Source organism: Zootermopsis nevadensis, unplaced genomic scaffold (genome assembly GCF_977971745.1).
Source record: "Zootermopsis nevadensis isolate Lab colony 2312 unplaced genomic scaffold, Znev_1.0 Znev_ptg000061l, whole genome shotgun sequence".
In the NCBI taxonomy this organism is placed as follows: domain Eukaryota; kingdom Metazoa; phylum Arthropoda; class Insecta; order Blattodea; family Termopsidae; genus Zootermopsis; species Zootermopsis nevadensis.
Genome location: NW_028259192.1, coordinates 12,782,002 through 12,807,880, shown reverse-complemented (window position 1 = coordinate 12,807,880; position 25,879 = coordinate 12,782,002). Strand labels below are relative to the sequence as shown.

Below are 25,879 nucleotides of genomic sequence, written 5' to 3'. Positions count from 1 at the left end.
TAATACTGGGAAAGGTGGCATCATCTACAAAGAGAGGTTGCTTGAAAGATCTTTCAGATGTCTGCTGTTGTCTCTTGTATTTCCCCTCCCTCACTACCCAGTTATAATTATTACATAAGAATGTTTGGTCTTTGCAATAACAGGCAATTGTTTTAGCACTGTACTGAATTCACAGCTGATGTCCTGATCTTGTTGTTATCATTGTCTGTGTGGTTTTGTATGTTCCACAGGAGCAAAAGTAATGTAGCAATACCAGAAGACATAACAATGAGTAGGCTCATCAAAGGTGAAACCCTGCCTTTTCAGGAGAGCACATATAATGCTGCTGATAGATTTCTCACATATATATGCAGTTTCAAAGTTGGACCATTATTTAATACAAAACACAAGAAAATTATATATCCAAGCATTCAAAACATTAGATTCTTACTGTATTTAAACATAAAAAAGTAAACAGATATAACAGGCAACAGTACAAACTGTGAAAATGTATGTTTTAAACAAGCTTTAACACACCTTCCAACCTCACCTCCGATTTGTACTGAATCAGCAAGGCATTAAGCTTGAATAAATTTTGGTTCAAATAACTTTGTTTCAGTCAGCAAAATGGTGGAACCTTCCATTGGTTTTAATGTGGGCCACTGATTCTTCTGGTTGAATACTGCCAATAATCAGGAACTTATCAATACATTTTTAAAACTTAAGTCACTTCAGTTGTGCAGTCTGTTCTCATTCTAACACTTTACTGTTACAATGTGTAAGTCTAATATTCCATATATATTGTTATGAACTTAATGCAAGCTATATTACAGCTGAGAACAATACCAGGTGCTTTAAATAATAAACTTTTATGAGAAATACTCATCCTGTTTAAAGTGAGTTTGTGATAAAATGAGCACTGGGCAGACTAAAATGGGAGGATATAAAGATGAATCTTAGGGAGGCAGGCAGTGAGGATGGTAAATGGATGGAGTTAGCTTAAGATCAAGTCCGGTTGCAGGCTTTGGTGTCATCAGTTTTGGACCTGCAGGTTATGCTACCAGGGAGTTAGTTTTTTGTGAAAAAGGAATATGGTAAGTTCAGATAATGTGGTGTTATGTGTGAGTTAAAAAGAGGGATACAGTAGCAATGAAGGGTGAAAAGGGCCAAAGAGACTGAGATGTGGAAGGGATGTGAAAAGAAAGAAATATAGGAGAGAGAGGAGATAAAGATATAAAAGCAACAGAGGAATGGAAAAAGAGAATCAAGGATTATGGCACAAAAGATATCAATCTCCAGTGAATTTCAACGTTTTTCTACACCAGCACTTGAAAATACTTCAAAAAGTTTGATTCTACCACAGAAGATTCCCAATTTCTTGATCTCAAAATACTTGCCTGGAAATAACAGTTTTCTATCTTCTTTCTACAAATCACATATAAGTTATTAAAAAAATAATTTGATATTCTACAATCATTTATGTTCATGAAATGACATATATATAAAGTTCAAATAATTGCAGTATTTATCTTGTTTGCATAGATACACCAATACCACTTTTGGTTTATAAATTTTGTGTGCATCTACTGTGCTGTGTCAACAATTACAAGCATAAATACATTATCTTTCTGAGTACAAAAGCAGGAACAATACATATGAACAACTTTTAAAATCATATGAATACATATTAATCATACAGAAACCATACCACTTAATAAAATGTAAAATAAAGTGTACCTGGGATAAGAACAACATGAAGATGTATAATGGATATGAAGGCAAGGCTCTATGTATACTCAGGGCTTATTCAGTTTCAATTTTGGTCAATTTGGCAAAATAGGTTAGGAGATCTATGATGTGAAGCTTTTATGGTGGATGTCATTAATAAAATCTTCTTGGGCCAGCAGCAACATCACTTGGTTAAACTCTGCTGACGTTTTGAGGACCGTCTCCGTCATGACTAGCCTTGAAAATGAGGAAAGAGATGGTCCTCAAAACATTGGCAGAGTTTAATCAAGTGAAGCGGCTGCTTTTCCTGAGAAGATTTTATTGAGGTTAGGAGATCGATTCATCCCTTTAGCCATTCTCGACAATGAAATAACCAGAAGAATAAGACAGTGAGTGAACTGTGTGACAATATAATGCCATTTTTGCTCCTCCTAGACTACATAAAAATAGTACAATGCCAATTTTTATAAATACAAATGTTGGTATGTCAGTTATAAGGCATATATATTCAACATCTAAATATAATCAGTCCTAAAGGTATCAATTTAAAATCTGGCTCTGAACAAGGAATTTTTCTTGCCTTATAATGCTTCAAATTAAAGATTCATCTTACATCTTGTGTAAATAAAATGCACTGTTTATTTACAAAATCTAGGAAGAGTCACCTATCAGTGTTATTTAGTGATAACATGTAGAATATAAGTACTCATGACTCTATACAAATAAAATAAAAGTATGAGGATGTGTATCTGCTTAAATACTCATGCAAGGCTTGGCAGTACACAAGAACATTGCTTAATTCTACATTTTTAAGAAAATAAAGAAATAATAAAAAATCAATCTAGATTTTGGTCTCGAGTACATTGATTTTTTGCCTTCATGGTCATAATGAAATTTCTGAATGGTCCCTGCAGTTGTCTGTGATTAAACCACAACAACCCATATAACACAGAAACAGCAGGGTTATCTGCCTATCTAATAACAGGAATATAAACAGTAATATTCAATTGTAAGAATCATGCACTATCATTAAAACCAAACAAAAGAAAACACATGCATATCTGACCCACATACCTAAAAACTTAAGTGGGACAGAAAATTCATGCCTCTGTAAGTCTCTGGTGCTGTTAGGTTTAGTATGTCTCAAAATATCATGCCCTGAACCATTTTCTAATTATATCTTACATTTATATTCCTCAGATGAACACATCATAATTCAGTCTTCTTATGAATTCAAAATTACAGAAAAATTAACTATGTTCATTATCTGATACTCCACGTACATATAGTTAAAAGCACGGAAAAACTATCCATTTTATTCACATAATTTCAACTGCTGCAAAGTACAAATTAAAGTACTGAAGGAACTTATAACATGGCACAGCTATAATTGCTGGATACTGACAACAATTCAAAACTGCGCTTGTAAGTGATGCTGTTGCCACTAAAAACAAAGAGATATATATGAACGTTCAGTCATAGTTCCAGTATTGGAAGAGAAAGTTAATTTGTTTAACATTACTACTGTAACTGAATTCCATCTTAACCATGGAAACAATGAACTTTCATTCCTATGTACTATAATGGCTATTTTAACACTATGCACATGAGAAAATTCTCATCCTCTTCCTCAAGACACATCAATTGTTCCATACATTCTGGCAATGACTCCATTAAAGGGGTTGGAGAAAAATTAATAAATCCCTGTGCTACAGATAGGTATCATCATAATAATTACATTTATACGTTTACATAACTGTTTCATATATGAAACAGTTCACATACCAAGTTTGTTCAGCTGTCTGTGTAAGCCAGGTGCACTAAGTTTTGGTGAAATGTTGATAATAAAAACAAATACTATCTGTACCATGTAAGAGATTTTAAGGCAGAATTAATATACTGCCCTCAGCACAGAATGGTATAGAAAAATGAAGTTGTCTATTATTTTATATATCATATGAAGTACTTTCCTGCATATGAGTAACCTGATGTTTATTTTCTTTCCTTTGTTTCTGAATGATGAAGGTTCTGAGAAACGTTTCAACACTGAAAGTAGCATTATCTTCTCAATGAGGTGTAAACTCAGCCATACAAGAGCTCACCACTTGTCTCAGTTCTTGCTGTGCATAATCCTCAGGTAGAGGAAGCTGTGTCACCAGATGGGCTAACACACGTGGTGAAACACCCTTTTCCCCCTTTTGCAGAAGCAAAACATTTCGTACCACATGGACTGTACGTTTGGCAATTTCTGACTGACATAACCTGCAACAAAAGTATTCAGTAGGACTAGTCTGAATTTTCTAAAAGAGCATATTTTTGGTTAGATTTTATTTAAGGGATTTCATTTTATAGGTGGTTTCCTTGCATTGAATACATATTTTTAAAAAAAACACTCAAAGGCTGTTACTTTCAATAACGCCATTCAAACAAAGCAAAATTTATATTTTTGTTTACACAAAGTGGATTACAGTAGAATTGCATTTCTTTTACTGGAAGGCAGTGAAAGCAATTCAAAGTTTACATATTTGGATACCAATTTCACACTGACTTTAATAATGAAATAATAACATTTTAGATTTCTCTGCTTTCTAAACTTAAGAACCTCAACATGTTTGCAGCATGCAGTCTCATAACACACATAGTCATTGATATTGGTGCTATTTGTGGGGATCGGTGATTGGTTTATGTGACATCTAATTACTCTAAATCAACCACTAATGTTATTTAGAATTAAATAAGAAGAGATGATCATGTGTGGTGAAACTCAAAAATGGATTAAGGAAGTGGACATGTCCCATGTAAGGATTTTATTCCAGCTTTCACCCAGAAAGGGTTAGGAAAACCTATCACAATAGTCAATGCTGTTGCTGCTTGGGAGAAATGGGCCAATGGACAACACTGTACCAAATTATATGTTTCGTCCAATTACATAAAACAATTTTAGAAGCTGTCTAATTTAAAGTCATTTTATAGTCAAGGTATTAGGTCTCTGTTCAAATTTCAAACCAACAGAGCAACAAACACACAAAAAGCTTTCAAATGAAATTATTTCATTATTAAAAGTGTTTTACTTTGCAAAGAAGCATAATGCCACATACCTGTCCATGGCAGTGGGGCAAGGTAACATGTTTATTCGTGCACACAAACCACTCAACTGAGGCTGCAACTTTTCCAGCTGGTACCCTGCAGCAAGGTTTTGGCTGGCTAGTAACGCATCCACTTCAGCTAAAATTTTCAAATAGTCCCAAAGCAGCTGACCCCTATTATTCCACCCAGAAATTGTACTGCTCCTCTCTACAGGAGCCAATGCCTGTAGCAGTTCATGCAAATACTCATAGTTCTCTGCAACAACCAATTAAAAAGAAAGGACATCAAAATCCAAAGATTGCATAGATGGTAAAGCACCAAGGTTCATGTGATTTGACATATTTGCAATGCCACTCCAGCTGGCACCTGGCTTCAGTTTACTTTCCAAATGTTCACCTGTAAGTATGCCCCTCAGCTTCCTCCAGGCACAACTCATCACCTCACTTGTTGGTCAGGTGGGCAAATGCAATAGAAAAAACACCAATCTTGGTTCTCTCCAAACAATGTCATAATGCAAACCGAATAGCACAGAAATTATTTTAGTTTGACAAAAAAGGCACAGAATGGCTGTTTAAAAATTTTACAATACATATGTAATTTGGAAGAAAATCGTGTGTTCATTGATCAAACATCTGTCAACCACAAGGCTGCAGGATGCCCATGCCTTTTGTACAATGAGCTGTCAGGCTGAACTCAAACTGTTAATTTGAACCTTACACATGACAAAATTGTGGTTTAAGTTTACTGCAAAGTTCTCATTAATCACAAGACAGCTCCTTATTATTAAAGATACACCTTCTCTAACTGATAATGCTTACAGAAAAAATTCATTCTTTACATAGGTTCATGAAAATAAACTGATAATTGAGACAGCCCCCTGTCTGGAAAGATTTATACTATTGTTGACTCTACACAGGGAAAAAGTTATGAGCTGAATGATATATGAATGTCTTCTATCTTTTTTTGACAAGGAACAGCTAAATGCAACTGGAGCCCCAGTGAAAATATTATCTTGGTAAAACAAGAATTAATTTACATACTTAAAGTGTTACACAACTTAATGCTGTATACTTCGTACACACCCCATACAAGTTTTAATAAAAGTCACCAAGAAAATTGGCAATTACTGTAAATATGAAATTTCATAAACTAGGATAGAAAGCATCATTCTTACCATTAACTATTGCATCAGCAGCAATGTATTCCATAATTACTTCATGACTCTTGGTCCAAAGGCCAGCCTTGATCAAATAATAAGCTGCATCGTTATGCCTGTACAGAGTAGTAGGTAAATGCAAATTACAACAATTTTTTATATTGGACCTTTAAATTTAACATAATTCAAAACTTGTACATAAATATTTCCACTTTGATGTTGACATAAACTATAGGCTTTTGGTTGAGACAGAAACTACCTTGTGACTAACCGTTACATGCCAGATGATGCTTCATAAAAAATACATCAAATGGGCTACGGATCTGAACATCTAGAAGGTAACATATCACCTTCCTCCAATTCAGTGGCCTAACTTCTCAAAAATTTAATACCAAAATAATACAGTAGAACACCACCCTCAAGCATTAAATTCAACATCATAAATCTTTACAGTAACAGTTCCAAAATACTAAAAAAGGAAGATCCAAAATAATGACAGCATTCTACATATTCACATTCGCTGTAGGGTACTGCACACTCTACTACAAGATGACAATTCTCAGAGCTTAATTTCTACAACTGTGTTGACTTACTGCACCATTTGTGGAATATCTGGATAAAAGTATTTCATTCTAGAAATTGGGAGTTATCTTTAATTTTACCTGGGGAAAATACTGCAAAAATTCCTTTTGCTTACAATAATCAGCTGTTGGAATTTCAATAATGTATCTGCATTTTGTAAGCACAAAGTTTCAATTAACTTTACCTTCAAGCAGTAAAATCCTTCTTCATAAGGTAACAAGCACTCAGCTAGTCAACAAATTCCCCACCCTTCACAGAACCCATAGGCGCACAACCATGACTTACTACAACAGCCCATTAACTGACCCTACGCTCGGCCACAAAAAATTAGTCCACACTCTCAGGTACAACGATCAATTTTCATATTATCTCCCAATTTATACTTAGCTCTTTCTAGAGGTAATGTTTGTTTAAGTTTAACAATGACAATTTTGTACACATTTCTTAAAAAGCACCATGTTGAACAATAAACTACAGAATAAAGTTGTTACTTCAAGCTGCTACCAGCAAAACTAGCAACTTTACCATACTAACCTATTGCAAGCTGATGCAAGAGTTGCTTTAGCTTCAAATATACATTGGGAAGGGATATGGAGCTGTTCTAGAAGAAAATTCTCTTTGTCTTGATATGCCTGGTTATTAGACAATTCAACATGACGTCCCAGTATGTTCAACACTGCTTCTTTACGACTGAAAATCAAATTATTTAGATATTACATTGTCTAAGCTTAAGCTTTTTGTCATGTGTGGTTCACATGGACGATTCTCAAGGATTTACAAAACTCTTTTTGTTTAATGAACTTTTTAGCACATTAAATGTTTAACTGGCATATGACATGAGCCCATGTTCCACACATGTAGTGGACCATTAACAATTACAACTTAAACTTTATGTAAAAATCCACCTTAAATAACTTTTATTATTTTTCAATGAAGTTAACATAAATATTTTCTGTTTGATTTCACAGTGCACAGATGAATAAAAATAATTTGTAAACATATTTTGGCATGGCCCAGACCAATCGATGGCACAATATAGTCACTAGCACTGCATTACCCATATTCTAAATAACTGACCTTTTTTGATTTTTCAAATGAAGCAGAACAAAAATGGCCCAATGCCAAAGACCCTGGCTCTCTAACTGGGAAGCAAAACTTGTATGAACAAGTGCACTCGAGTACTCGGATATATGAGAGTAACCAACAGCATTCAGAACTTGCTGTAGCAGCCAACTGAAAACAAACAGGAATCTTATACAAAAGTCTGCAAAAATCCTTCGGTAAGTGAAATAATGAATATGAAGATGACTGTCTTTTGGATTGTTGCAACGTGTGGTCTGGTACATGTTTACCAACATTTCAGAGGTCCTTGTTGCCTCCATCATCATTGACCTCATGATGAAGGCAAAAAGCACCTATGAGGAAATGTCAGCAAACTTCTACAAAACCGCACGGCACATTAACCCAGAAGGCAGCCATCTTCATACTCACCACTGTTAGAACCTGAAATCCCTCTAAAATAAAGAATAATTGTCCTATTATTTTTTCACTCAAAATTCACATTTTAGGAGGGCCTTTATATGAAATCCACTTTAATTTAGATAAATGTTATTACACTACTTGTTCTTGCATGTAATTAAGATGAACAATTTGTTACAATGCACTGCAATCCAGTAGACTTTTGCAACTTACCTCAGTCGGTAATCCAGTGGATCTGATGTGTGGGTAGCAGGATTCAGCAAACAGTTCAATGGATGTGACCGACTGCTATATAGTTTGAACAAGTGGAAACACAGATCCCACACTGGTTGTCCACTACTTGTTTCAGGTTCTATGCCATCCTCCATGTATGGTGGATCAGGGCAATTCGCATATACATCTTTTGAATCAGGTGATCCAAATGCTTTCTCATACTGCAGCAGAGCATCAGTAACAGATGCTACAGGAGAACACATATACCTAAACACACACAACTCAAATCAGGTTTATCCCTGCCATGTTTGACTCTCTTCATAAGAAAATGCCTTTCCTGAAACCAGAACTTCAGCTCTATTCATACATTAATAACTGTACAGTATAGTAATCTATCAACATGAAAATAAATATGTGATCATATTAATAATTTTAATATGAAATTCCCATAAGAATAAACTGACTGAAGTGGTTAATGTGTAATGGTACAAGCAACAAAGATACTAACAAGCACAAAGCCTTTATTTACACACTTTTTCAAATGCACTGAGAAACCTCAATCACATCACTCCATCAATGTTTCTTCACCATCTACAGTGAAACCTCTATCCATCGTTCCCGGAACTATTGTTTTCCCGGATGCATCGTCCGTTTTGTTCGGTCCCGAATACATCCCATATAAAATAATGTTACATTTTCCCGCTTCTATCATTCCTCAAACTATCGTTTTATCGCATCGATCGTTCAAAAATCTTAGTCCCGGCCCACAATTTTCCCGCAATGATCGTTTCTGAGAATTTAAAATGCTGGGTTTAGAGATAAATTAATACCGAAAGACGCACAATGTTTTTGGAATACACAGTAGCGGTAACCTGTTATGTCACCCAACCAGCACATTCTTTTGGAATGAGGGTCAGTGGTGCAGGGGTGATAGTTGGAGTGAATGGCTTGGTGCTCATTGTCAGAAATTTTACGATTTTAATTAGGGTGCACTCATATTTCTTTCCAGTGATGCCAGATGGCATGTGCAGTGTGAATTTCTTCACAAATGCTTTTATTACAAGTACAAAGGAAAGGCTATGAGCCCGGATAGCTCAGTCAGTATAGTGACTAGCTACGGGCTGGACGACCGGGGTTCGATCCCCGACAGGGGCAGAGGATTTTTCCTCTAGCCTCTGCGTCCAGACCGGCTCTGGGGCCCACCCAGCCTCCTCTACAATGGGTACCGGGGTCCTTTCCCGGGGGTAAAGCCGGCCGGGGCGTGATGCTGACCACTCACCCCCATCTAGTGCCGAGGTCAAGGAAGAGAGGAGCTATACCTCCTCTCACCCCAAATGCCTACATGGCGTGTAGTGGGGCAAACTTTACTTTTACTTTTACAAAGGAAAGGCTGGCGGCACTTTTCATTCTTCTGGTTCATCTCGTTTCCAGCGGTTCAGGGTCTTCTACAGCTACGTTTCGTTGAGTTCGGCAGTAATAGTATTTCCATTCTTCCTGTTATTGTCCGCAAAGGGGGTGGGAGTGGTGAGGAAGAGGAAAACGACGAATGCGAGCCCGAAGCTTTGCCGAGTTTTGCCGAAGCACACGCTGCATTGGCGAAAGTGAAGTCGTTCTTTTATGCGCTTAATATTAGTGAACGTGACGAAGAAAACATTTTGAACGTGGAAAGTGCTCTGTTTGGTCTAAAACGTAAAGTTTCGACAAACCAGTTGTCCATTAAAGACTTTTTTGGTAAAAAGAAGTAACTTTGAAAGAGAAACATTGTTTTTTTTAAATTTTTAATGCTTTCCCGCATCTATCGTTTTCCCGCATTCATCGTTTTTATTTCCCACCCCCGCCGAAAACGATGCATTGAGGTTTCACTGTAAATCCTGTAAATTTTAGAAGCACTTTTAAACCATATAACAATTATTTTGTAATCTGATCTGATTACCATTCCCCCCACTCTACATATCTATGTACTTACTCTGACAATTGTGACACGTGCGTTAAATATGGAAAATGTTTCTTAATTACCACAAGTGCAGTGCAAAGGCTCTCTTCCAGTCCAAACCTTCACAGACATTAACAGTGCCTTGTGTACCACTGAAGAGAGGAATGCCAGCCACTAGCAGCAGCAACTTGATCCTGTCCCTGTTGATGTAACAGTCTGCCTGCACCTCTTGCCAGTTAGCCAACTGCTGTTGAACCAGCTGCTTTGCTGCGGGACCACCGCTCAGCTGTGCCAGCAGAAACGAAGTATAGTGATCACCTGTGAAAGATTTATCATCTTAAACTTATACTACTGGACCGTATGATGGTTGGAACAAATCAAATTTGGTACATAACTGCTTCACTGTTGTTCTGAACCTAATCAATTATTCAGCAATCATTTAAAATTTCGTAACATTATTTACCACAATCCTGAGTCTTCTCGCAAGCCTCCAGTACTTTTCTGCCAGACAAAAGAGAGAGGATTGCTGGAATATGATGCTCCTTGTCTTGTGCTTTGGAAGATTCATCCAGCAGTGTGGCTGTTTCCTGCCTTACTCTTTGCTGTACAACATCTTCCAGCCATTCGCTCACTGCCTCTCTCCGTAACATAACAGTCTGATGGCTGCTACTGTCTGCATCTGTATCAGTATACAATTTCACTGCACTCAGTCACTCATAAGTACAAATCAATGAATGAATAACTTTACTGTGATGCTGTGAAATGCTGAATATTTATTTTGTTTGAGTACAAGTGTAGGATAACCCAAAATAGTAAATAATGGGGAACTTTAGGGAATTTTAAATTTAGGATTATTATTATTATTATATAAAGATGACATTTGTAGACATTTTCTAAATAAATCTACTCCCAAGAGTCAAGCCCCTGAATGTAATTGAGAGAATAACTGAGGAAACACAAGTCACATAGTGAAAATACATAAAGCTGAAACATGAATTGTAAATCCCATCAATTAAAACCAAAGAACATCGACCAGACTACACAGCGCAACAACCCAAAAGACAGAAATCTTCAAAACCAAAGAACTCAAAGAGTATAAATCTTAAATGCATACAACTGAAATCACAATAACAGATGAACAGTTTTTCAGCACATTAGAGCTACCTGACATATTTAATTAGTAAATACATAAATGAATCTTACACACTTATCCAAAACCACAATACATATAGCAGTTTCACATACCCAAATCTGGAAGATTACCCCACAGTGCCACACAGAGATTCCACACCTGACTGCTGTAAGCAAGTAGGGCATCTGTTTGGTTAAAACTGAGCCGATCAGCCAATGCACAATGAGCATGCAAGGCATCTACTCCAGTATAAGGGACTAGCAGCGGACAATCATCTTCCAGTTTCAACTCACAATACTGTAGCTGGATGCGCAGATGACCTTCCAGTGTCTCCTGTATTACATAAACAGAAGATAAATAACCTTGAATCACATCAAAATAAAGTAATCTGACAATATAAAATGCATCTATGATATATTATTTACATGTAAGGCTACACTAAGAATTACCATTATACTATAAAGGAGAACCAGCAATCTCATAATAGTCTACTTTCCTACTGAATACATTCATAATCTTACAAATCTTGGGTTGTTAATGTTTTATTTAGGTAATTGAAGTTTATAAACCAACAACAACACAGGTCACTAAGCTGGACTTGCGCAGTATATGGCTGAATCTTGGGTTACATTTGTTATTATTGTTTGCAACTGCATGTATTTTACAAAAGTTACTACTATATTTTATATGGAAAGATAACCTTGAGATCCAATGATTCATTAGTTACCACTCTAAAATTTTAAGCCAAAGAAAACTTTTATGTCATATTGTTTAAAAATATTACCTTAACAAAAGTTTCAGAAATATATCAATAACTTGCATAATTTTAGTGTCTGTTTGGATGTGAAGGAAAGCAGACACCACTTCCTGGGAATTATGATGTTGAAGGTTTTATGTGATCTACGTGAACAGAGCAGCCACCATATATTTTTCTTAGACAATTTCTGTGCACAAACAAAAATTATTCGTATCTACCACTGGTAATAATTGCACGTATTAAGTCTATGTATGTACATTTAAATTGAATTTCAATCAACAAAACATGAATGAAGCCATAATATACTCTACTTTCCTTTGGTGTTTTGTGACAATTAACTTGCTTCAAGAATCTATAGCAGTACCAGTATGAGAGTGTTTTTTGAGCAGTTACAACAGTTATGGTCCGTCTAAAAAATGGGATGGCATTCCATACCATTCTTCTACACTCGAATATTATACTAGAAAAAAATGCCTGTAACAGAAACTTTTCCTATCCCACACTTAGGCCACTGTTCCATTACATTACAGGCCATCAGTCGAATTGAACATAACACAAGTCTGAAGTGTACACTTTCAAACATGACAGCAGCACAATAAATTTTTTTCAAAGGTACCTTAAATGTGTTATGGTTCCTAAACATACACTGTAGCCATTTATAATACTCACATGTAATCCTAAAATAAACAATCCCCTCTCCCTCTACTAAACAATAAGAGGAAACGTGCCCCACATTCCTATAAAAGGGGGGAGGGAAGGTGTAAGATGCCAAAACAGAGTACAGAAAAAAATTATACTACTGTTTCATGGGCTTCTGCTATTGTCTCAGACAGATAATTCACATCAATTGTATGAATATGACATTTACTGTGCTTCCACAAACAAAATAATTCAAAACTCTATTTTTTCATGTCTGAGATCTGCTGCATGACTTTGTTCTTAGTGCTGTAACTGACGCTATTGAGATAAATATATTACATGCAATGTAGCATTCAACTTAAGTATTAGTCCAAACACCCTCTTATAAATAATGTATACAGAAATTAATCTTAAAAACTGTTAACATATTAGGGTTTCTATACAGTACTAACCATGAAGTTGGTCGATGGGTCTTTGCCTCCTCCAAAAATATGAAGCCTCTGTACAATACACTGAGAACAATCGCCTTTGGTCCGCCCAGAAGTGTAGATGTTTAGGTCAGACAGTTCAGCTCGGAGTGGCACAACAGCAGCCGCTTTCCGTGTGTTGAGTGTAAGCAGTGTACTGTTTTGACCCCAGCCTACACGAAAGCTCCTCCCCATCACAAGGGCTGTATCAATTAAGCAGTGAGCTGACATTCGTCCCACAATAGACTTGGACAGAGGAACTACCTCGCCTTGATGCTTCAGGACTGCTATCTTTGGACGCACAGTTGGAGGCTGGACCCAGGGTCCCACTGGCACATGGGTTGATGATCTTACTTGAGGGACATCCTCTGGCCCTGTGCAGTAAGGGTATATCTAGTAAACAATAAAACCCTCCACATTTTCACTAAAGACATATCTAAAATGCCTTTTTCAAAACAATAACACTAACAATTAGATGTTAATTTCTGGAAAACAAAATTCTCCCAATACCACACTATCAGTCAGAAGAGAAATGCTAGCAAACAACACTATAAGTAATAAGGGAATTTCTAACAAAAAACAAAACCCTTCACAAATTCATTAAAATTTTATTTGAAATAACTCTTTTTATCTATAACAAAGAATTACAATATGTTGGCAAACAAACAGTAATCAACTTTAACCTAGTCTCCATCAGATTTCTAACCAGACACAGCAATGTTTACATGAACAGAAGTTTTAATACACTCCCATACATGTTTAAAACAAGTTCCAGCCACAAATTCTGCTATAAACTTCTTGGTCTAATTTTACAATGAGTCTTCTTGATCAGCTAATAAAAATTACAACTGAAGAACCCTAATTTCATGTTGGTTATTCTGACCTCAACTGAAGTGTGTAATGTTTTCCCATATGTGTCATGTAAATAAAGGCCAGACATTACAGGTTAATGAACAAGTATGCGAGAAGACAATTTAGAGCCATTCCTTTAGTGGAAAGACAAACTACCTGTACTATTAAAAATCACATATGATTTGGAGTGTTTCACATTAATGTTCAGTTAAGTTCAACGTAAGAGTACCTGCTGGATAATTCATTTGCCACAACAATACACTACATGACTTAAGAAATTCAGTTCTTCTATACATTTCAATTCAATCCTAAAACTGAAGAATTATAAAATGTTCCTTTGTGTACTTTACTGCCATCAATGAAATCACAAAAAATTAACATCACAGGCAGAAAAGTTATTAGAAATTATACAAGCCTAATTTATCAGTGTAATTCCAGCACATTCTAAAGGAAAATCACATTATGCAGTATCATAAAGCTAAAATTCCTCCACTGGAACACTATAACCAACTGTTATAAAATTACAATTAAAATTACAAAATTAATTACAAACCCATCACCATTTCTTAAATTAAATCTCTTTATTAACATGCATGTTTTATTAACTACTAGTATATTTTAATACACAGCAAAAAGACAGTTCTCATAATTACCCAAATTTGGGATAAGGTTTTGCCTACTTTAACATACAGTTGTCTTAAAACTGCATCCCCAATTAGGGACAACTTTTAATTGCTAAGTAGTCTTCTGACCACATAGCACAATAGTATAGACATTTAAAATACATTAATTCTTTAGCCTTTCACAAATGAATAAACATATACAAACACTGTAGCAATTAATAACAATAAGCATTCAATTTTAAAGCAGATTCCAATCATTTATGAGGCTTTGACTCTTTAACATGCCTGCTCTGGCACTTTGCACAACACTTTCTTTTCAATGGTATTTTTTTACTGTTATAATGGGGTGACACTATGTCCCACTATCCATCACAAAGATGATACATGAGTGAATGTACAGCAGCAATGGAATGATACTGACAAGGAAAACTGAAGGACTTGGAGAACAATCTGTCCCAGTGCCACTTTGCCCACCATAAATCCTATATGGACTGCCCTGGCCATGAACCTGGGCCTTCAAAGTGAGAATCCATCAAGTAACCACCTCAGCTATGGCATTTTCAATGGTAATTCATGGCAGTGAAGCAACACCTTAGTAACTTACATACTATTTAGTTTTGTTAAATGAAAATATCTACATAAAATTAGTTCACAGAATTCAAAATAACAAATATATCAAAAAATGTTCCTAATTGAATTTAATTTGAAACTAGTTTATTGTTCCTCACAAAGCTTTTTAACTATGATTTTTTCAAAGTATGAAGTCATGATGAACAATTACTTCATCTCTTTGAAAATCTGAAGACCCCAGATATACATGCGAGACAGTATGTTCCTAAGAAGAAAACAACCACAATCAGCCAGACATAAATAAGCAGTTAACAAAATCTGGTTCAGCAGTAACAGTTATATATACCTATTTAATTATAACTAGTTTCCCATAGAAATACAGTAGATTCCAGCCATTTATTTGGGACAAATCTTAAAGAACAAACCTTGTTAACTATTTGCTTGGAACTTCGCATAATTGGGGCAGCCGCTTAACTGGGCTAAAGTGTTCTAGTCCTGATGTGTCCCAATTAACCAGAATCCACTGTACATGAAGATAGACACGAACATTCAGAGGAATTTTTGTGTGTGTGGGAATCAGTCTGTGTGTGTGTATGCAGACATGTGTAGACGGTTCTTAACTTGTGCCTTACCTCAAATGTAAGCAGGGTTTGAACAGAACCCAATATAACTTCTCTATATAAAATAGCATCATTGCCACAGCAGTCAAAGCACATATATTTACCTTGACTGAGACACAGCATTTATTTTTTTGAAATTATAAACAAAACTTACATAAAATGACTACAACTTCAACAATGATGTCTACAGTTAAAAATATTTAGTGGATGTGCTGATGACATGACACAGCTATTCCACGTTGCACAATAAATGTCTTGGATGCCACACTATTTTTTTGTCATAGCAGTACAACCACCAAATAGCCTCACTGTACTTAGCAGTTATAAAGCTATTGCTGTCTTTCATCCTACCTTAAACTTACAATTAAAGGAAAAAGGAAGGAAATTTTTACATGCAATTATGTTTATCACATACTCTTATTAACAGAAAGTACTTGAACAGATAATCTGTGCAGAAGAGAAAAATTTGCAGTGCCTATTTCTCACCCTTAATAGCAACAGACATCCTTCGTGGGCTTGGCTCTGGAGTAGAGAACTGAGTACGAAATACAGCAAAGCTCTTGGGTAGCCTGGGTACAGAAATGTCCTTCTCAGAGTCACCTTCACTTAGGTCACCAGCATCTACATGCAACAACCTGCCTCCACAAAATTCCGTCAGCTCCATTAAATCTAAACAGAAGAAGTGCAACATACATAATGAAGGAAAGGTAACCAAAAATATCAAAGCAAGTGAAGTACTGAGAAGAATATCTGGGCCTGATAAACAACTAAATGAGAACAGAGAAAGAAGCAAGCTTAATCTGGTTTACGGTCTTTCACCACCATGAAAATCTCCAACCTCTCAAACGTAATATTGGTAATTATTCCTTCATATAAGTACGGAAGGTCATTACATCAAGAAGTCTGAAATGGTAACCCATTAATGTCACACAACTGTCACTGAAAATATACAAATATACACAAATCATTCAATTCTAAAGTTTACACTTAAAATTATTCATTGTCAGGACTTTTTCCATCCTCTGTTCTTTAAAACCTTGACGTTTCGGAGGCTGGTTCTTTCACCATCTTCAGGTGGCAGGTACCTACTCTGTTGGGTCCCTTAGATAGAGCTAGTCTCTGTCTATCTAAGGGACCCAACAGAGTAGGTATCTCTCACCTGAAGACGGAGACAGAACCAGCCTGCGAAAGGTTGAGGTTTTAAAGAACAGACGATGCAAAAAGTCCTGACAATGAATAATTTAAATACATAGATCAACTTCCCTGAGGCCTAAAGTTAAACCAATGTGTTACACTGTGGTTGCAGAGATGATAGGTCAACAACCCATGCACAATAATGTTCACATTAAAAGAGCTAAAAAATGGAAATCCAAAATAATAGAAATAAAAAATAAACAAATATGTTAACAACATCCAGCAATCATAAGTGATCAGTATCATGAAACCTATATATGTTGATCTCAAAATAATTTTATAAGGACTGTTACATGTTTGGGGTACCAGAATATACCTGACAAGCACAAAAAGCTGCACAGATGTCAACTACCAAAGGAGGAATTATTTCATCTTATGACAGTAAATGAAATAACACCAATAGAAAAAATAATAATATGTAAAAGATTAATAAGCTATACTGAATAACATTTAGGCAATCATGGAAATGGAATATAAACAGAGGGAACAAATGAAAAATATGATTTCTTTCATAACAAATATCTCAAAGATATGAACAGTGTTGTGTATGTCACACTCATCTGTAACTGCTATTACTGAAACACCTAGATGGAGCAAAATGCTTCAGTCCCTACATACATAAAGATGTCAACTGGACTTAAATGTTTCAGTATAGTGTCACCTTATGGTTCCACAACAAAGAAGAACCTCTTCATCAGCTGAAAAAACTATCTAGTGCTCAAAATACAGCCAGTAACATATTCCTTCAGAACTGTGATATTATATACATAAAAACAAAGAGAGAGATATCCTTCTCATATACAGGTTCATCAGACCAAAGGTACATCTGCTACTTCACAAAACACCATCTTAAATTACAAAAATACTTACCAGGTTCCAAACTCCCTTCATCTTCCATAAAGAAGGATGCCTTCATCAGCTGAACTTTGTGAGTTGGTGATCCAACTTCTCTTGCCAACTGCACTGTTGGACTTTGTTGCATTTTTTCCAATTCATCGCCTAACAAAATTATACCACAGGATATTTGTAACAAATACTTTTAAAGAATTTAACATATCTTTGACATTCAGAAAGAAGGGCTTAAGTAATACAAATAACATGACTTACGCCCTTTTAATTGAGAACCAAAGATAAAAGCTTGATCAAGTACCTATAATACAGTACACAGGAAATTAAGGGTCAGTAAGTTCACACTTGTTTGCATAATTTACAAATGTTTTAAACAAAAAAATTCATGTCTAAGAGATACAATACATAAAATATGAGAATATTCCTTTTCATGGAGTATAATTTTACACATCAGACTGAGGGTAGGAAAATTACAGCTGCATAATATTGAGAAACAGATAAACTGTAAGTGAAAAAAGCTCATTTCCCTAGGTATTTGCAACCAATATTTTGAACCAGCTGTGTAACCATTATATATCACCATATTTGACATACTTTCAAAGCACTACTTATTACTGTTAATGTAACAGAAGATATAATATAAACTCCTAGCCAGGCTGAATATATTAAGACACCCAACATGTAACACCACTGATGGTGGAGCTTTCAAAAAGATCTTTGACAGCTTTGAATTTCCAAGGTTGATCTAGAAGAAAACAGTCCATCTCAACATGAGGAACTGGAGAAGCAAAATATCAAAAGGTAAAAGCAAGCAGATACAATCCAACACGAGCAGCTACTGCTAACTAGAAAGATAGGAGAGGGTGAATGTGTAGATAGATGTTTTATAACCACCACTGCACTGCTTGTAAAACTACAGGTAGCCCTCGATTTGCGCCGATTCAGAATAATGCTGATTTTGAAACCAGTAAGTCAAAAAGTGAAAAAAAATATTTTAATAATATTTATAACGTTTTACAATGTATCTCACACTGATTCTTATACCAAATCGTAATTCTTACATCCCTGATTTTGAATAAAAATTATAAATACAGTCATCTCTGCAATTCCGTTAACGCGAATTTGCTCCAATGAGATCGATGAATCGGTAAAAGCTGTTTGTGAAATGCAAACTTTTGCATATGCGAGTTTGCTCTTATGCAATTTCATTCCTGGTGCTTTAAACTTTCAAAGGACTAATTTAATCTCTGCGGAGGTAATGGGGTTATTTTTACTACGCGATTTTCTATAAGTTGGCGTCTTACATGAATGCAACTATCGCATAACAGCAGAGATGACTGTACACATCAATCGCATGAAAGAATCGCAGTCAATCACGGGGACCAATGTATTGCTGATTGCAAGGGTTTAAAATATATTTTTAAATTCCCTTTATTTTATCTATGTTATTCAGATCTTTAAATGTAATGTCATTATATTACTCGTCGATGTTTGGATGCTGGGAACGCATGTCATTGACTTCCCATTGATTTACATTATAAAACAGTTTCAATTTACACTGATTCTGTTTACGCCGGTTTGTCCAGGAATGTATCCCCGGCGTAAATCGAGGGCTACCTGTATTTTTGAGTGAAGAAATGTATACTGATAAAACATGTGAAGTAAACTGGCATGTTTCTCTTTGCTATTGCATAGACTTAAACAATTTTATTGCGGAAAATGTTTCACTACAAACAACACTAAAACTGTTAAAGTGTTCTATTCAGTTCACCAATATCATTACCATATGCTCCCAATTGCTGCCGGATACCCTCCTCCATATCTTGATCATCTTCCAACAACACAGGTACTAAGGCATGAGGATGTTTACTAATGTCATTAGACAGTAAACCATCTGATAAACCATGTGATATCTGAAACATATGCAAATACAATGTGTTGCAAAATTCTTGTAGGCTGTCTTGATTGGCCTAGACTATGATAATTAAAAAAGCAGAAAATAAAGTTGTAAGTAAATTCAACTGGTACAAGATAAGATTTAGTGGCACTTTCCTGTAAACATGAACAGGTAATTTCTTGATGACCTGTGTGACCATCAGCTTCTCAACAAAAGCCCTGCTAAATGCAGTTAGTTCCCACAGGACTTACCTCTCTAGCTAATAATGGCTTATCAGTTTTATGGTGTTGCTGTATTTTCTGGTGTTTTTCATGTTGCTGAAGTAGGGGTGCAGTAGGTTTGAACTTCTTGACATCAGAAACTGGTATATCATCTTCATCTGAATCACTTAAGCCATATTTGGAGAAATGGTCAACCTTGCAAAAAAAAAAAATTCATAGGTGAAAAATTATTAAAACAAATGAAAGCATATGTATCACAGAAGAAATAATTCTGGCAATAAAGTTAAATATCAACAGATCTCAGTTTCCATCTTTCATACACACCTTGTTTCCCTCTTAAAAGGACTAAAAGTAATCCATTATCAAATGCATTATTCAATTATCAATTAAAGTCTACAATTTATATGATGCAAAACTTACCACCAGGTGTTTAAATAAATACTCAGCAAATAATATATCCCTAGATAACATTCAGGCCTACATGAAACTAACCACTACTGCATTTGGTACTAGATATTTCTTTTCCACCAGTCTCAACTGCAAAAGATTCTAAACAATGTTCATGCCAGCCTCCTGTTTTAAAAAGTGTAAATTGCTCAGCTGCCCAATTTATATTGGGAAGAATGAAATGGAATTACAAATTCATAACAAAGATGGAGAAGGCAAGACTAATTAACAGAACACCTATAAGGAACCACAAAAACAGAATGTGCACATGCACACGCACACACACAGAGTATAAACTTTCTTTGTAAGAAGTTGTAAGGGCATGTATGTAGTCAATGATAAAAACTTGCTATTTAAAATAAACATGAACACCTTGGGTACTCACTTTGAATACCCAGGAACCAGTCTGTGGCCGATACTCTAAGAAACGAGTCTTCAACTTGGCACAAACTCTACGTAGCTTTCCCTCATAATCCATCTGTTTCAGTCGCTCTGTATTAGTGATAGGGTTATGAGTCGTCTTATCCACTGGCCAAACTCGGTCTAAAGTCACTTGTGCTCGACGGTTCAGCCCACAACCCACTGGTGGCTTCTTTTCATCATCAGGGTACAACATAACTTCTTTGTAACGGAAGTGTACTGTAATAAAAAATAGGTATATTGTTAAATATAAAACAATCCATTCATATTTATATCCATGTAGTAACATTTAAATACACATTTCAATGAAATGTGAATGAAAGTTTCATTCAGTTAAAACGTAAAAATACCAAATCATGGTACGCGAAAGTGAAGATTGTTATGTAGTTATGAAACATGTCTCAAAGCTAATTATAATCTAATGACATCAAAAACCATAACTAAATTACATGTGAGAAAGGTAGTAACAGTAATAAAAATCCAACATTCACTGTTTTGGAAGTACAGTGAAACCTCGATGCATCGTTTTTGGCGGGGGTGGGAAATAAAAACGATGAATGCGGGAAAACGATAGATGCGGGAAAGCATTAAAAATTTAAAAAAAAACAATGTTTCTCTTTCAAAGTTACTTCTTTTTACCAAAAAAGTCTTTAATGGTCAACTGGTTTGTCGAAACTTTACGTTTTAGACCAAACAGAGCACTTTCCACGTTCAAAATGTTTTCCTCGTCACGTTCACTAATATTAAGCGCATAAAAGAACGACTTCACTTTCGCCAATGCAGCGTTGTCTTCTTCTTCCTCACCACTCCAACCCCCTTTGCGGACAATAACAGGAAGAATGGAAATACTATTACTGCCGAACTCAACGAAACGTAGCTGTAGAAGACCCTGAACCGCTGGAAACGAGATGAACCAGAAGAATGAAAAGTGCCGCCAGCCTTTCCTTTGTACTTATAATAAAAGCATTTGTGAAGAAATTCACACTGCACATGCCATCTGGCATCGCTGGAACGAAATATGAGTGCACCCTAATTAAAATCGTAAAATTTCTGACAATGGGCACCGCCATTCACTCCAACTATCACCCCTGCACCGCTGACCCCTCATTCCAAAAGAATCTGTGCAGGTTGGGCGACATAACAGGTTACTGCTACTGTGTATTCCAAAAACATTGTGCGTCTTTCGGTAATAATTTATCTCAAAACCCAGCATTTTAAATTCTCAGAAACGATCATTGCGGGAAATTTGTGGGCCGGGACTAAGATTTTTGAACGATCGATGCGATAAAACGATAGTTCGAGGAACGATAGAAGCGGGAAAATGTAACATTATTTTATATGGGATGTATTCGGGACCGAACAAAACGGACGATGCATCCGGGAAAACGATAGTTTCGGGAACGATGGATAGAGGTTTCACTGTATAGTGATGTTTGATCGTATACATGAATTTTGAGGCAAAGTACAGTTATGGTCTATTTTCAAAGGCAATGTTGAGATGTTGCTTTTTATGCATTTTTCTTCAAATGTGAATGTAAGTCAATCATCCAATTTCAATGGAAATAATAAATGTGTAAAAATATTTTAATCAGGAAAATATGATGTATTAATGAACTCATTGCCACATTCACCTATTTCATCCAGGTTAAGATCAGCCACATCAAACGAATCAGGGAAGAAGACATTGCCATACCCCTCACGACCAACTGTGAAGTTATCCACTACACAGCTGCCATCATCACTCATATGACATATTAGCTCATCCAGAGATGGAATTGTATAATAGCCAACTCGGCGCAATACAATTCCAGTCGGATGGGAGTCCTGACCTTCCATGAATGTAGCAGGTTCATCTGCCTCCAAGCTGTCATCTGAAACATAATAAGCAACACATTTTATACAAATCTTGTAAAAACATTTTTCATTCCACTTGTTCGTAAAATTAAATATATATATAGCATCAAATAAAATGAAGATTAAAACACAACAAATTGGTTAAGGGTATGGAAGGAAATTGTCATGGCCAAATGAAGGGTGTATCCCAGGACTTGCCTGATAGGCCCAAGGAAAACCTGTTAGGACAGCTGTTCTTGTATCTCAGATTTAAACCCAAGACCTTCCAAACACGAAGCAGGAGTGCTTTGATCAGTTGTAATTTACATTTATTTACATGATTAGAAAAATATACTGTAACCTACCAGATGATGATGAGCTGTTGTTGCTGACATTCTCTTTATCATCCATATTTAGGGATGAACGACTGTCTTTCTGTGTTTTTAATTCTGCAATTGTGTTGTCAATAACTGATTCATTGTTCCTTTGTCCAGGACTGAAAAAGAGCAAATATGCAATACTCAATACTGACCTGGCTATACCATATGGTTACAAATAAAACTAAATTTGGTTATGAGAATGCAATTTACCCAGTAGCATAGAAATGACTGCTGTGTACATCCAATTCTGCCCTTAAACTGGGATGTAACCACTTGAACTTGTGAATATGCACAATCAGGATAAATGACACACTAACTATTAACATAATAGTGGACATTGCCTGAATCAAAATAAGAGAATAACTGTATATGTGTTTCAATAACTGGCTACCTTATTTCACATAGCTGCAATGAGCAGCACAAACAAGAAAGTCCTAGAAAACAATAACGGACTGGAATTGAATCAGCTTTTGGTCTAAATTAACAGGAATTTAATCTAGAAGTAAACACAAATAAAACCAAGAAGCATCCTTCTAAAATGTGACAAAGTATCTGGGAACAACAGTAACGGTAACACATCAAAACTGTATTCATGAAATTATAAGCGAATTCAATTCAGGTAATGCTTGCTACAATTCAGTTCAGTATCTTTTGTCTTCCCATCTACTATCTAAAAGTGTAAAGACTTAAAATAAACACAACCAAAATTTGACTCTATGATTAGATGTTTTCGCCCAACATATTACAAGCCTCAGTGAATGTATTTTAAACAAAAGCATTATCAGAAGACAGTAATGTTTTCTCCAGTTGTGATGTGACAACATATCAACTACCCCATAACAGTTTGCTGTTGTCAATGTCACACAGAACAGCACAAGATAGAAATATAACTTTTGTTACTTTGTTTGCAGCTAAGTTACTGACATGTCAAAGAGCAGTGTGATCAACTGGCAATGTAAACTACCTAAGAGAAACCAAGCAGAACTGAAATGATGATCAGAGGATGTCATGTGATGGATGTTAACTCATTAATACCTGGAAGTGAGCTACTCAGATTCAAAAATGTAGTTTTTTTTCTCCTATGCCAGGGAGACATGCAAAGGGTAGCTTAAAAGAACCTTTATAAACTACAAGCTATAAACAGCTCTGAAAGGCAAAACTGAAATCACAGCTGGTGAAAAAGTTACAGAAAAATTTGTAGCTAGTTAGGATTTACTTATTTTAACAACAGTGCTGGAAAAGAGCCCTCAAGTCATGTGACATTTTCCATATGTTCAACATTAAAAATGGACAGTGCCGCTGACTGCTTGCTACAATGAATTTCTGGTTACAGATCATACTCATTCTACTGTGATTTACACTGCACATACCTGATAAATGGAGTTCTTATCAAAGGTGGTGATGTCTCCCGTGCATCTGAAGCTTCTTGTTCTCCTTCAGTTTCTGTTGCACTTTCACGGAGTGATTTACGGAGCCTGCAGTAAAATAATATTAGAACAGCAAATTCTAGAAATGGCTGTTATCACTCAGTTTAAACTGTTACAATCCTGCCTACATTCCAAAAAGCTAAGATATGAATATATGAGGTAATTATGCCAGTTGTTTCATTGCAGTGAAACATGGTCCCTTACTTTGATGGATGAAAGCAAACCGAAGTGCTGAGAAAATATTTGACTCAGGGAGGATGAAATAAATTAGTATTTTCAGATACCGCACAACTAAAATCTGTGATTTCTACAGTTCGCCTACTATTGTGCCTGCATAGTTTCATTCACTACACTACAATACACAAAAGTACACTGTAAAAGCTGACTGGAGAGTTTGTTAAGACATAAATACATAAAAAAATATACATACATGCATGCATATGTATGCCATATAAAATGTATTACACTGTGAATCACTCTGCCCGAGAAGAGATACTCTGTATTCAAGAAACCTGAGCTTACAATTTTTGTTGTTAGTATGCAGATACACTTATGTTCAGGTTAATAATCAAATGATGGCATTTATTTGAATGTTTACAAAATTGTGACAAACTTGAATTCTGAACCAAACTTAAAAAACCATTTACAATTCATGAGATGACTCACAATTTTGACCTAAGCACCTGTTACTCCAGATTATGGCAAGAATAAATGTCACCTCAAGAGAAAATTGTATTCCAATGGAGCATGAAATAATTATAAAAAAATACTTCAAATACATACCATGAGTCTTCACACTGTTCTGGAAGTGTAACACTAGTTTGCTGAACATATTTATTTTCCTTATCAGCTTCCAGTATGTCAGATGGTCCTGGTATGGCAGCTGATGATTGTGCAATTGGTTTTCCACTTGTAGGGGTTGTTGCCTTTGGTTTTAACATCAGTTTCTTGGTGATGGAGCGAGGTTGGAAAGTGTCCAGTAAAGTAGGGTCAGATTCCTCAAGACCCTCAAACAAGGACTTCTGTAAAGACAACAAGAGAATATACTACAAAGCAGGGATTCTCAATCTGCAGCCAGCCAATGTTTTAAACACCCCACACACATATTTAGATGCTCATTCACCCTCATCCAGCATTGAGAATGAATAGAAGCTATGCATCCTCTACTCCCCCCCTCCCCCCCAAATGCCTTCACAACATGTACTGGGGACAGCTTCAATTTAGCTAAAGTACTTACTTTGGAAAGAGAAGATGCTCCAAGTGGCTTCACTTTGATTTTAACATTTCCTCTGGGTGAGACTTTGAAATGGTTATTAGAGACAGCTGCTTTCTGGGCTGCTGGATTTGTTGGTTTAAGTAGCTCATCTGTTTTACCAGTAGCCTACAGAGACACA

The 25,879-nt window shown here is 35.9% G+C and overlaps 1 protein-coding gene across 2 annotated transcripts in view; it reads right to left on the bottom strand.

The window, feature by feature from the left end:
- Positions 1-409: 409 nt before the first annotated feature.
- The window catches only part of Nup98-96 (nuclear pore complex protein Nup98-96), a 36,991-nt gene continuing 11,521 nt past the window's right edge, over positions 410-25,879 (bottom strand). For both annotated transcript variants that reach the window (XM_022080189.2, XM_022080179.2), the window contains exons 11-30: positions 25,723-25,866; positions 25,269-25,507; positions 24,429-24,533; positions 23,044-23,174; positions 22,477-22,716; positions 20,811-21,064; positions 20,009-20,173; positions 19,644-19,773; positions 17,882-18,010; positions 16,304-16,486; positions 13,138-13,526; positions 11,403-11,622; positions 10,621-10,836; positions 10,241-10,475; positions 8,225-8,491; positions 7,610-7,765; positions 7,067-7,222; positions 5,969-6,066; positions 4,806-5,049; positions 410-3,969 (exon numbers count right to left, since the gene is read on the bottom strand). In XM_022080189.2, coding sequence (XP_021935881.1) covers positions 3,774-3,969; positions 4,806-5,049; positions 5,969-6,066; positions 7,067-7,222; positions 7,610-7,765; positions 8,225-8,491; positions 10,241-10,475; positions 10,621-10,836; positions 11,403-11,622; positions 13,138-13,526; positions 16,304-16,486; positions 17,882-18,010; positions 19,644-19,773; positions 20,009-20,173; positions 20,811-21,064; positions 22,477-22,716; positions 23,044-23,174; positions 24,429-24,533; positions 25,269-25,507; positions 25,723-25,866 — 3,897 coding nt within the window. In that variant the 3' untranslated portion in view covers positions 410-3,773. The remainder of the gene's footprint in view (positions 3,970-4,805; positions 5,050-5,968; positions 6,067-7,066; positions 7,223-7,609; positions 7,766-8,224; positions 8,492-10,240; positions 10,476-10,620; positions 10,837-11,402; positions 11,623-13,137; positions 13,527-16,303; positions 16,487-17,881; positions 18,011-19,643; positions 19,774-20,008; positions 20,174-20,810; positions 21,065-22,476; positions 22,717-23,043; positions 23,175-24,428; positions 24,534-25,268; positions 25,508-25,722; positions 25,867-25,879) is intronic.